The sequence below is a fragment of the Zea mays genome, chromosome 5 (assembly GCF_902167145.1).
Source record: "Zea mays cultivar B73 chromosome 5, Zm-B73-REFERENCE-NAM-5.0, whole genome shotgun sequence".
NCBI classification, from domain to species: domain Eukaryota; kingdom Viridiplantae; phylum Streptophyta; class Magnoliopsida; order Poales; family Poaceae; genus Zea; species Zea mays.
Genome location: NC_050100.1, coordinates 47748415 through 47761010, shown reverse-complemented (window position 1 = coordinate 47761010; position 12596 = coordinate 47748415). Strand labels below are relative to the sequence as shown.

The 12596-nt window shown below is 43.5% G+C and overlaps 1 protein-coding gene across 1 annotated transcript; it reads left to right on the top strand.

Annotated features, from left to right (window-relative positions):
• Positions 1–721: 721 nt before the first annotated feature.
• On the top strand, positions 722–11071 carry LOC103626306 (serine carboxypeptidase-like 2). Its single transcript, XM_008646698.4, has 6 exons — positions 722–1100; positions 1207–1352; positions 9164–10067; positions 10194–10307; positions 10406–10451; positions 10584–11071. Exons 1-6 carry the CDS (start codon positions 913–915, stop codon positions 10674–10676), a joined length of 1491 nt encoding a protein of 496 aa, XP_008644920.1. The 5' UTR covers positions 722–912; the 3' UTR covers positions 10677–11071.
• The last annotated feature ends 1525 nt before the right edge of the window (positions 11072–12596 follow it).

Sequence of the window (12596 nt, the reverse complement as noted above, 5' to 3'; positions counted from 1 at the left end):
TGAACAATAATTGACAATTGAAACATAATTAAACCAACCTTCCATACAACACATTCACCATTCATTAAGCAACTAAATATGTGTTATGGATAAACTTATTTGAGAACTAAACATGAAAAAGGAGAGGGAATAGACAAAATCTAACCATCTTAAGCAACCTCATTTGAGGAAATAGAGAAAATAACCTAGCCATACTCTTCTCTCTCACATGTAAAACCCTAGATCCAAAATGTGGCTAAAATTGAGCAAGAATGAGCAAAAATTGACAAAGAAACATAATCTAACCTTTCTTATCCACCTTCTTCCAAGAAATGAAGACCAAAACCTCCCTCTTGTATTTTTGTGAAATCTGGACCTCCAAAATCGCCTCCAATGGAAGTTGGCTGCGAGCATACAGCTCCTGTCGGGGGGAAGAAGAGGGGTATTTATAATAGACAGTTCACTAGCGGTTGGCTTGAAAAACCGCAAGTGGAATCCTATTTCCACTGGCGGTTGGTGTAACAGAACCGCCAATCGAAATATCCTATTTCCACTGGCGGTTCTGTTACACCAACTATTTCCACTGGCGGTTGTGTTAAGATAACCGTCAGTGGAAATAGTTTTCCACTGGCGGTTCCCAAGCCGGGCCCACCTCTTTTTTTTACTGGCGTGCGATAACTGAAACCACCAGTGATAATTTATGGGTGTCGCAGGCTTTGAGCTCTTTTCTACTAGTGCTAGTTGACTGCTTGCACGATTGAACAGATGTGCTGATTGTGATTACATACCAGTCGCCGCCTACATCACCTGCCCGCACCGGACCCTCTACACATGTACAAGAGAGAGAGGGATGACGCTTGCTAAGGCCTAAAGGGACGGGGTCATTTGCAGCGACGACGTACGACAGCTTCGTCGTCTTGGTGGCGTGGCACCATGGGCGGCGCCTACTGCCGCCGCCGCTCGCCGCTCGAGCAGCAACTCCTCCCGGCAGTGCTGGTGCTGCTCGTCATCGTCGCCGCCAGCAGCAGCTTCTGGGGTGTGGCCGCCAAGGAGACGGGCCGGAATGTGATCACGCACATCAAGGGGTTCCGAGGCCCGCTGCCTTTCCATCTCGAGACAGGGTGAGATTATATATAGGGTTGGTGTAGCCAATTGAGGCACGCACGGTGTGTGTGCTTGCTTTGACGACCGCTCATGCATGCCCTACCGGTCGGCGCTCGGCGGTAGGTACGTGGAGGTGGACGACGAGAACGGAGCGCGTCTCTTCTACTACTTCATCGAGTCGGAGAGGAACCCGGCGGAGGACCCGCTCATCCTCTGGATCACCGGCGGCCCCGGATGCTCCGCACTCTCTGGACTCCTCTTCGAGATCGGTCAGTAACTATCAACTACCCGGTAACCCGGCTGCCCTGTATAATATATAATTTATTTATTTGTGGATTACGCACACCATTATTCAGATTTACTACCCGTTCCACCTCCATTCAGATTTAGTCAGCTTTAAAATTTCGACTGAAAATTTGGCGGATTTTCATTTCCGATATTCGTGTCGTAGTCGGTAGACACGAACCGCCGATGTTCATGATGGTCAACCGGCACATACAACAACAACCGATGTACATGGCACTTTTGCCTCTACGGATGAAAGAGACATAAAAAAATAGAGGAGATTGGATTGGACTAATGCAAAAACCAGCTTCTACACGGATAAGAGGATAATCTAAGAGCTAACCTCATAGTCTACTTTATTATTATTATTATTATTATTATTATTATTATTATTATTATTATTATTATTATTATTATTATTATTATTATTATTATTATTATTATTATTATTATTATTATTATTATATGAGTGTTTATATTGTTGGCTCTATACAACATAATAAGGATTTAAAACCTACCATCAGCTTTATTATTATTAACCTTGCTCTAGTATCCTAAAATACTATTTAATTTTGCAAAAGTTAAGTGTCATTATATAATTAATGCTCGTGGGCTTCTAGTTGTAGACCGCCGTCGCGCGCACATAATGGACATTCTAAGACTATCTTTAGACCTATCATATTCTCTATCACATCTTATATTTTATATTTCACTCTATAAATATTGCTATCTAGAGTATAAAATAAAACAGTGTTTTATACTACTATATACACGATCTGCTTGGATCCAGGTTAATAACTAGTAGCTTAAAATAGTTTTCTCAAATGGATGTGCCATAGGTAGCAGCTGCTTGGGTACACACACAAAATTACTCCATATATTATTTCATCGTGCGTCCAATCTTCATTCTAATTTGCTTCCTTTATTCAAATAGGAAAAAACTCGTTACATTTTTTCAAGGTTTATTTATTGATATATAAAATCTTACTTCATCTGTTCTTTTTTATTTGTCATGTTTTAGTTCAAAAATGAACTAGCGGACGACAAATATTCGAGAACGGATGTATTAACATTTGAATGACATTAAATAGTCAAAGTTTTCAACATAAACTTACAACTAATATAAAATAATTTTATTTTCGACACCGAAATAAGGGGTCATTTGGTAGCGATTCCTTAGCTCCACTCCAAAGAAGAATCAATTTTCATATGCCAAATGGCGAAAAAACCAGGCACTCCACCGAGAAAGCGGAGCAAATCGCGACGAAAATTTGTACTGGCCGATGGGAGCGGAAAAAACCTGCTCCACCGGCTCCCTCATCTGCTCCCCACATATACTCTTCTCATCCCCTCCCCACATATACTCTTCTCTCCGATATACTCTTCTCTTTGATGAATCACTTTACAACCAGCCAGCCAAACACAATTAACCAGTCAGATTCACTCCTACCAAAGAATCGTTGAGAGAATCAGCTCTCGGAGCTAGAGAATCAGATATCAGAGCTCTGGCAAACGGGCCCTATACCCCATACTACCCATATTTTAATGCCAGTTTTAGTAAAAAAAATTCAAAGCTTTATTTGCATTTAATAATCTGACATGGAAGTGTTACTATTGTTGCAATCTTTTAGAAAACAGAGAGAAGTGAGTTTTACCTGAGATGAAACTCTCTATATCATGGTTTCCAGCTTTCCATGAATTATATATTTAAATGTCTATAATAAAACCATAGAATAACGTTGTACACTGAGAGTAAAATTTATCCAAATTTTTATTTATACTATTTGACATAACAATCTTGAAAAAAATGTTACGAAACTCTCTATCAAGACTAACCTAAACTACATGCAGAAACTATCTTAGCACCTACCATAATGGATAATCAATGGAAGTAGACTAATTATTACTACTAACTTTGTGTATACTTCTTCTATCCTAACATAAGTGTATATCTTGCACTTTGAGAGTTTCAACCAATATCAAGCTTTACAATATTTATAAAAATACTATTAGCATTTATATAACTAGATAGGTTCACTACAAAAATACATAGCTTGATTAATCTAATAATGATGTCTTTTATAGGATCTCTCCCACTAACCCTAGCTGCTAGATCTAAAACACAAAATATATTATAACTTCGATTGGTGCGGATGCAGATGACTTCACAACTATCTCATTCGTCGCTGAAGCTCTACACTAGGGCAGCAATGTAGGGGAAGCGAGGTTGGAGACAGTGAAGACCTCTGGTGGCTTCCCATTAATGGCTGCACATCCTAATTAGATCAGTGTTAGGTTTTGTCGGTGGGGAGTACGGCTTAGGCGAACCTCGTTCTTTTAGTCGTCGACCCAACACCTTTTTATATATCACAGTGTGACGGGCCCACCAACCATATAGGGTTGGGCGCCCCCGATTAAGGTGCGAATCTAAGGCCCAAGTATTGGTCATCTGGGTGGAGATCAGTCAAACATTCTCCCATTGATCTCACCTTTACTTTAGACTTTGACTTTAACATTTTTCATGTTACTTATCCCATGACAAATAAGTGCATAGAGGATGATTCACTATCACGATCAATCATCGATAGATTTGACATCCACAATACATATCTCTGGTCTAAAACAACCACTTTAACTTTAAGCGCTTTTATAGTACAGGAATCATAGGCTTTCGACTACATGTTCTCTGAACATGTTGGGTGATAAGCCTTTTATAAGCGGACCCATGAGCATTTTTTCAGTACTTATATGTTTTAGACTTATAATTTGATCCTAGAATTTATCTTTCACAACATAGTACTTTATGTCAATGTGTTTGGTAGTACCACTTGATCTACTGTTTTGAGCATATTGTACTGCTAGATTATTATCGTAGTATAACTCTAGTGGTTTATTGTCGAGGATACAACCCCGGTCCCTAGGGCCCATCGGTCAACAAGCGCACTGGGGGAAGGGCCCTGGCATCTGAGGTGCACCGGTCAGCTGGAGGATGTAGGTAACGTCTATCCTGTAGGCACCCGCCCTCGGATGAACCCCATGACACCAAGCCTGGGGTCAGCGTGGCGGAACCTGACAGGGAGGCTAGGCGTGCCGAAGGGAAGCTACTCGAGTGGATCCCGCGCCTGGCCCGAGACCAACCCATCATAAATAATCGTCTACATTAATTACGCCTGGCGTCGAGCCATAGTAGAGGCGTCGGTCCGCTTCCCACTCATGAACTACGGAACCCCTTTTGTTCTATCTCGGTGAATTTTTATGCCCAAAACAAAAGACGCTTCACTAAGATCTTTCATGTAAAAATTTAAGGACAAAAACTTCTTTGTATCCAATAGTAGACTGACGTCACTAGTAGCAAGTATGATATCATCCACATATAGGTTTAGGAGGATGTACTTTCCATTCTTAAACTTTACATATATATAATTTTCCTCAACATTTTATTTAAACCCAAAGTTCAAATTATTTTATCAAACTTCAAGTACCACTGTCTTGATGCTTGCTTTAAACCATAAATCAATTACTTTAGGCAGCATCTCATCCCTTCTTTTCCTTCCACAACAAAAACTTATTTATGGCATGTAAACATTTTCCTCTAAATCTCCATTGAGGAACATTGTATTTACATCCATCTATGTTAAGGGTGGGAGTAGGGTAGCCACCATAGTCAAGCAGAAAGTTGGGAAAACTAGTCTAAAAGCTAAGAGCCCTGCATCTAGTTTCAGCTTCCCATGGGGACCTCGAGCGAGGGCATGAGCCATGTAAACACGGAGGCTATGTCTGATGCCTTCGTTGTCAACCTAGCTGACATGTGTGGGTCGCTTATGGGGTCAACATGCGATACAGACACCGACAACGACACCTTCATGAAAAAAGTGGTCGATGGTAAGTTGGAAAAGGATTTATTGTGTAGGCAAGTTGGTTCAGGGAGTGCAAAGTCATGGTTGGTTAGAGACATGCCTCTTGCGTGTGGTTGTGAAGATGGTGCGCTAGCCAGAATAGCAAGGTTGAAAGGATCACGATGCCCAAGAGGGGGTGAATTGGGCTTTTCTAAAATTTCACAAATATTAAACCCTAAGCAAGAGCCCAACTTCACCCAACTACTATCAATAAATAAATACTACTAGAAAAACAACAACCCTAAGTCATTACTTCAAATACTTGCTAAGTAATTGAACAAAGTGAAGTGCTCAAAGTAAATGCGGAATATAAAGCAAGGGTAAGAAGACTCCTCCAATTTTTTGTCGAGGTATCGAAGACTCGACACTCTTCCCTAGTCCTCGTTGGCGCACCCGCGCAAGGGTATCGCTCTCCCTTAGTCCTCGCAAGAACCAAGTGCTCTCTATGAGATGATCCTTTGCCACTCCGGCACGGTGGATCCCTCACGACCGCATACAAACTTGAGCCGGGTCACCAACAAATCCTCTGAGGAGATCACCGTGCTCCAATCGCCACCAAGCCGTCTAGGTGATGCCGATCACCAAGATTAACAAGCCATAGACTTTCACTTGACCAAGAGAAACCTAATGCATGTGGTGTATGCTCTAGGTGGCTCTCACGTGCACTAATGAGGTCCTAACACGGGATTAAGATTTTTTAATCACTTCACTAGTCTTTGTGGGGCTTGCAATGCTCTAGCAATGAATGCACTTGAATGTGGGCAGCAAGACACTAAATGTGGCTGTTGGAGAGGGTATAAATAGCCCCAACCACCAAACTAGCCGTTGTTGTATCTCTCTAGGCATGGGCGCACCGGACAGTCTGGTGCGCCAACGGTCGGCTCCAACGGCTAGTTCTGACAACTAGCCATTGGACTGACAGAGCACTGGACATTGAACAGTGACTGTCCAGTGCACACCGGACAGTCCAGTGTGACCGCTAAAATTCATCTTCACAAAGTCGTCGCTCTCGGGTTTCTAGGGGCATAAGCGCTGCCCCCGAGGCTGGCTGGCCCCACTGTCAGAGGGTGCACTGGACAGTCCGGTGCCCCTGAGACAGCAAACTCATTTTCTTTTCCTTAAATTTTTCTAAACCGTTTTCGTTCTAACTTGTGAGTGTGTGATAGAATGACACCTAGCACTAGATGTGAGTGTGAATATGCACCAACACTACACTAGAATTCTCTTGGTCAAACTATTCATCCACAACCCCTCTTTATAGTACGACTAAAATAAAAATAGAAGACCTAATTCTATACCAAGTGTCCACAACTCCTTCGACACTCAGGATATGAGGACCTTCATCTTTTGATTCGCTTTTTTCAGCCGTCGCTTCAAGTTCTCATATGAGAGATTGTTTTCACCGTTGCAACACAACCTCCTATAATGTGACCTAACTTACCATTTGCTCTGCAAAACACATGTTAGTCACATAATATTATGTTGTCATTAATCACTAAATCCAACTAGAGGCCTAGATGCTTTCTAAGGTCATTGAACATTTATCTATACTCGTATACTATCGAGGATGTGATGGCACTTGCAATGGATCGAAGGAAATGGCACCGTCACTGGTGTATGGTGTCATTTACATGATGGGACGATCGAAGAGTGAAGGGCATGTGCTGCTAACAGTGTAACGAGGATTGGCCTACCGGTTGAGGTCGTGAAGGCCTCTGTTGTAGTGACAATGGAGGCAATGAATGTGGTGGTAGAGATGGCGACTTAGGGATTGTTCGATTATTGATATTACATGTGTATTGGAGTGTATTGAGTGGGATTGGGATGTATTTTGACTTGTTATGGATTTAAACCGGCTCAATCCCACCCAATACATGTGGATTATCACCAAAACGAACAAGCCCTTACGTGGCTGCAATAGCGTTTTTAGGATTGCCAATTGTGGTGCCTATGGGGGCCCCTACCTAGTCACTGTGGTTGCACTATAGAGTTTTTCATCATGGACTAAGAAGTCAGCGACATTGGTCCAAGGGCAGAGACCAGAGTAGAGACTATGCATGTGGCAAGTCAGTACTGATAGTTTATTTTTGCTTTATTAAAGGGTATTACTAATGCTTCGATGTAACCAGGTGAACTCAAAATGGTTGTGTCGGGGTCTTTGCTAGATGCATGCCCGACAACTGGGGCATGAGAGTAGATGTGTTCCTTGGTGCGGGCTAGGGACCAAGTGGACGCCTCTGATACGACATAGGAGCTTCTTAAGGATGTTGTGGTGTTGGTCACTCATTTTTTGGCTCCTAAAGGGGTACCAAAGAACAAGACAACATAGTGAGAATGATTTAAGCTTCTCCCCATGTTCGATCTCTCTTCCAACTTTAATAGGTCACAAGACAAAATAGAAGAAACATTTCTTTATTTCCTTACTTTTTACAGGATCTGCTTTTTTCTTGCAACATAACAATAATTACAAATATACCTTCGATTTCACGAATTAGAATTTGAAGTCAATGCATGGCACTATTTCTCTATTTATAAGGTGAGGTACCGCTTCGTGTGAAATTACAAACATGCCCACAAATCTTATACATATGATCTACAAATTCCATAAGGATGACATTGTCTTTTGCTCTTCCTTTCTGTGTTGAACAAGCTTCCTGATTCTTCTTCTTCCTTTCCCTTTGCTTCGTGCGTCAACACCTTTTGAGCCGAAGCTGGTTCCTTCGACGCATACTTCGTAGTCAAAGTCTGTAGCTTCGCCATCCTAATTCTAAAGCCACTTTTGCGAAGGATAGCTTCACTTTTGCGAAGGATAGTAAGATGGTTTGAAGATCTTCGACAATAGGGCCCCCTAAATGCGGCCCATCTTCGTGTTGTGAGTTTTTTTATTGACTGCTTTTTGAATTAGTTGGCCGCTATCATCAATGAGCTGGGTCTATTGACGAAGACCCACGAGACCTTGAGTCAACTCTAGGGCAAAAATGACATACTGAGCCTAGAGTTGTCTCGAGTGAAGGCGGAGGCCAAGGAGCACAAGAGGAGGTTGGAGATTGCAATGGCCAATGCCGAGCGTTAGGCACAGTGGGTGGTGAGGCGGAGGCGACAAACGAAGACCTTTGTAAAGAGGTTAGGGACCTCCAGATATAGAGGGAGTTTGCGAACGGATCGAACAAACCCTTCAGTCATCTGCCTTGGTGATCTTTGCTTGTTTAGAGGGTGTACAAGTCCATGGGGCAGCAAACCGACCACTCGAAGTCGACGACAAAGATCTCTTCATTTGTTTATATAGTGGACTGGCTGCGGACCGAGATGAAGGGTCTGCACGACGACATTGAGGACTTGATGACCTTTTTTACCCTTGTCACGTATGAGGATAGTTTCGAAGCTTTGGCCCGCGAAGGGTGCAGCCACTATAACACCCCTGGTGTTTAAATCATCAAGGGTGTCATCTTATGCAATGTTCATGTGAGGCCACATGCTTAAATAAGTTTCTAAACCATAGTGGAAATTAATTTGCTTAAAAGTAATTTGTTTGACTAAATTGAGAACCCTAGCAAACATGTTTAAATGAATGAGAGCCGTAACCAAAAGTTGTAGATAATTTCATGAACTAACCAAATTTATTTTAGCCCAAGTTATGAAAAGGTGTGGAAGTTGCTCACAAGAGGTTAGAAGTGAGCGTGAGAGCAAAATCAAGAAAAGTTGGAATTTTCTAAGTCCAAATGCTATACCTATCACTAAAAGTCTAAAACCCACAATGTTCACTAAGCTACACTCATCACATCAATTGGCTCCAATTATAAAAATGGAGTATATAGTATGGAACATGTGGTTGGACCATCTTCTTGTCTATTAGGATATGCACTTCAATTTGTGCAGATCATGTGGTTGTGGTGTCGCAGGCCCCCTCAAGTTCGATGTGGCGGGGTACACGGAAGGGACGTTCCCGCGTTTGGTCTACTTCGAGGATTCGTGGACCAAGGTGAGCAACATCATCTTCCTGGACTCGCCGGTGGGTACAGGCTTCTCCTACTCGCGGGAGGAGGCCGGCCTCAACGTCAGCCTGACGGAATCCGGGCGGCAGCACCATGTCTTCCTCCGCAAGTGGCTGGCGGAGCACCCCGAGTTCGCGTCCCAACCGCTCTACATCGGCGGCGACTCCTACTCCGGCTACACTGTGCCGGTGACAGCGATGGACATCGCTACCAGCAGCAGGTCGAGGGACGACGATGATGGTTATCCGAAGCCGAACCTGGTGGGCTACCTGGTGGGCAACCCCGGCACGGACGACCGGTACGACTCGGGGGGCAAGGTGCCGTTCATGCACGGCATGGGGCTCATCTCCGACGAGCTGTACGAGGCCGCCAGGCTGGGCTGCGGCGGCGACTTCTACAAGACTCCGGACCTCACAAACACGCGCTGCGCCAGCGCGATGATTGCTATCTACATGGTGACCGTCGGCGTGAACCCCATGCACATCCTTGAGCCTTTCTGCGGGCCGCAGGGGCCGGGGGTCCGGAGCATCTTCCAGGACAACGGCAGCAGGCGGTCGATGCTGGTGCAGGACGATGTCCCCCACCCGGGATTCTTCACCAAACAGCCGGTGGAGTGCAGGAACAACGGGTACCGGCTGTCCAACATCTGGGCGGACGACCCGGAGGTGAGGGATGCGCTAGGCATTCACAAGGCTTCCATCGGCTCGTGGAGTCGATGCACCATGCTGCCGTACTACAGGCACGACGTCAGCACCGCCATCCCCTACCATGTCAACCTCACCAAGGCAGGGTACAGGGCGCTCGTCTACAGGTATATACTATACGTAGTAGACGATACTCGCGCAAACAATTACTATTACTTGTACTCTACTATACGTAGCTTTTGCGTCGTAAGATTATTATTATTGATGCACGAATGCACTCGCTACATATGCAGCGGCGATCATGACCTGGGCATGACCTTCGTGGGCACTCAAGAGTGGATCAGAAGGATCGGCTACCCCATCGTCAGCGATTGGAGACCATGGTTCGTCAACCGACAGGTCGCAGGGTAAGTGTTTCTTGGTGTGGTTTTCATGGTTCCATCAATTCAGCTCCAGTTGAGTTGCCCGTCGATCTTTATGATTTCCCATTTTCTGTACTGCGTAGGTTCACAAGGACATACGCCCACAACCTCACATTCGCCACAGTGAAGGTACGGATAAACATATTAATTCATGCGCTATATATGATAGTGCATATACACTAGTCAATAGTATACATATATGTTTTAGGGCTAACTAAATAACTAACTACTAATTTATCATTTCTGAAATAAAAAAAACAGGGAGGAGGGCACACAGCTCCGGAGTACAGGCCGAAAGAGTGCCTGGCCATGTTGGATCGATGGACATCGTCAGCAGCTGGCCAGCTCTCATGAATTTGAGGATCACGAAATTAACAAAGAACTAGTACAAATCCGTGCCCCGCGACGTAGCACAAATTTGATATTTATATATAAAAATAAATTTAATATTAAAATGAACATATGATCCACATATAAGATATTAAACACATAAGAACAAATATTAAATTTTATCTATAAGACAAGGAACGTATGAGTTGAAAAGTGAACATATGGTCCACTTTTTTTTATAGCTCCTTCAGCTCTTCTAGCCATCAAAGTGGTACTATTTAGTACCGTTGTGCTGCATGTGGCTTCTTGTCATATTGGGTTTAGATGGTTTCTCAAGGCCCATATGTGGTGTAATAGACTATTGGACCCATTGTTAAACAAGAAGCGGAGAGGAATAGACCTACGCGTTTTGCACGTCACACATGAGCACAAAACTAATGTTTTAAAAGGAGTCGGGATATTACTAGTAGTTGGTGTCTATTTTGGTCTTATTGTCGAATTACTCATGTAATAAAATAAGAGAGGCTTTAACCCATAGGGAGAGGCAGCTTACACTTAGGACTTGGCTAGGACGCGCCTAGCTAGAAAAAAGGCTAGCTTCGCATATAGGCCACTCTACGTAAAAACACGGAGGAGATGTCTAAAAACCGAGCGAATTCGGGAGCCCTAAAAAGAGGCTTCTACGGCTCTCTCCCGTTCTCCCCTATGCACGGAAATAGAAGAAGCTACATTTTCGACCAAATGGAGTGCTCCTCTAGGGGCTCTTCCTAAAAATAAGGAGGGAGTCATTTTTCTAGAGGAGCAAGAGTCAGAGCTGAAGCTGTTGTTGTAGGAGTCCAGCCAAAGAGGGACATAGTATGATAGGACCGCTCGAGCAGTCTTTGAAAGTAACGTGGACACCTAAGAGGGGGTTAATTAGGACATCTATTTCTCGCACTCTAATTTTGGCCTCTAACTATACTTATTAAACAAAACATATGCAGATAACAAAACAAATTAATACAACTAAGGTTTTCTCTAAATGTTGATATCTTGACCGTAAAAAGGAGTTATGCGACCTAAGTTCGAGTCCTACCAACGAGTCTATATTTTAAACTAGGAAAGGTAAATCACTCAACTAAAGTAAGCAATATAAATGTGGAAGCTTAATTGACATAGAGATGAAAACTCTTGTTGACATTGACCTAGTTATCAAGAACCACGTAAGGTCCTTACGAATCCTCATTGGTGCTCCTACGCAAAGCGAGGTCCATTCGAGGGCTAAGCACCTAGACAGGTATATATAACCAAGAGCCTTCTCCACTCTCAAAAGGTGCTCCGCTTTCAACCTCTCTTAGATGCTCCCAACCATCTTCACTATCGACCTTTCGGCAGAAATGTCGCGGGCCTCGTTTTCCTCCTGTACTGTTGCGGGACCGCCCAGATTATTCCAACTTAAGTGCCCAAATCTCACCTTAGATCGAGGCAATGGCACACTTAAATCGGAATAAATTGTTAGTCCGTTGGATCTAGTCCGACAAAACCACTTAAGCCAGATCAAGATACCACTTGCTCACTCAAGGGTGAGACACAAAGAAATACAATAAAGCACAATACCACAGATTTAGAAAGTACTTAGAGTTATTACATCAATCGGAGTTCAAAAGTAGAAACATAGTTTTTGATGCAGCGGAAATAAACAAACGAAGGTAATTGGGAGTACGGCGTAACCTGGCAAATTACTCCTCCTAGTCCTCTCCCTTAGAGGCAGAATCCCACTCAACCATCCAGCCCGGTGGAAGGGTGGATGGCCAATTCACACCAGCAACCATTTCATCCAAGGAAGTGCATGTAAAAAATTATGCCACAAGCAAGACTAAGTAAACTAATACTCAGCTAGACTTACCCGGTGTGAGAAGTCTACTCCTCTACCTCTAGACCATGGAGCTATTTGGCTAAGGGGTT

What these genes read in the sequence shown, in the direction of transcription:
- LOC103626306 (XM_008646698.4), top strand. Translation starts at nt 913, where the DNA reads ATGGGCGGCGCCTACTGCCGCCGCCGCTCGCCGCTCGAGCAGCAACTC. An exon ending in TACAGGGCGCTCGTCTACAG is followed by an intron (nt 10,068 to 10,193) that starts GTATATACTATA and finishes CTACATATGCAG; the next exon opens with CGGCGATCATGACCTGGGCA. An exon ending in TCACATTCGCCACAGTGAAG is followed by an intron (nt 10,452 to 10,583) that starts GTACGGATAAAC and finishes TAAAAAAAACAG; the next exon opens with GGAGGAGGGCACACAGCTCC.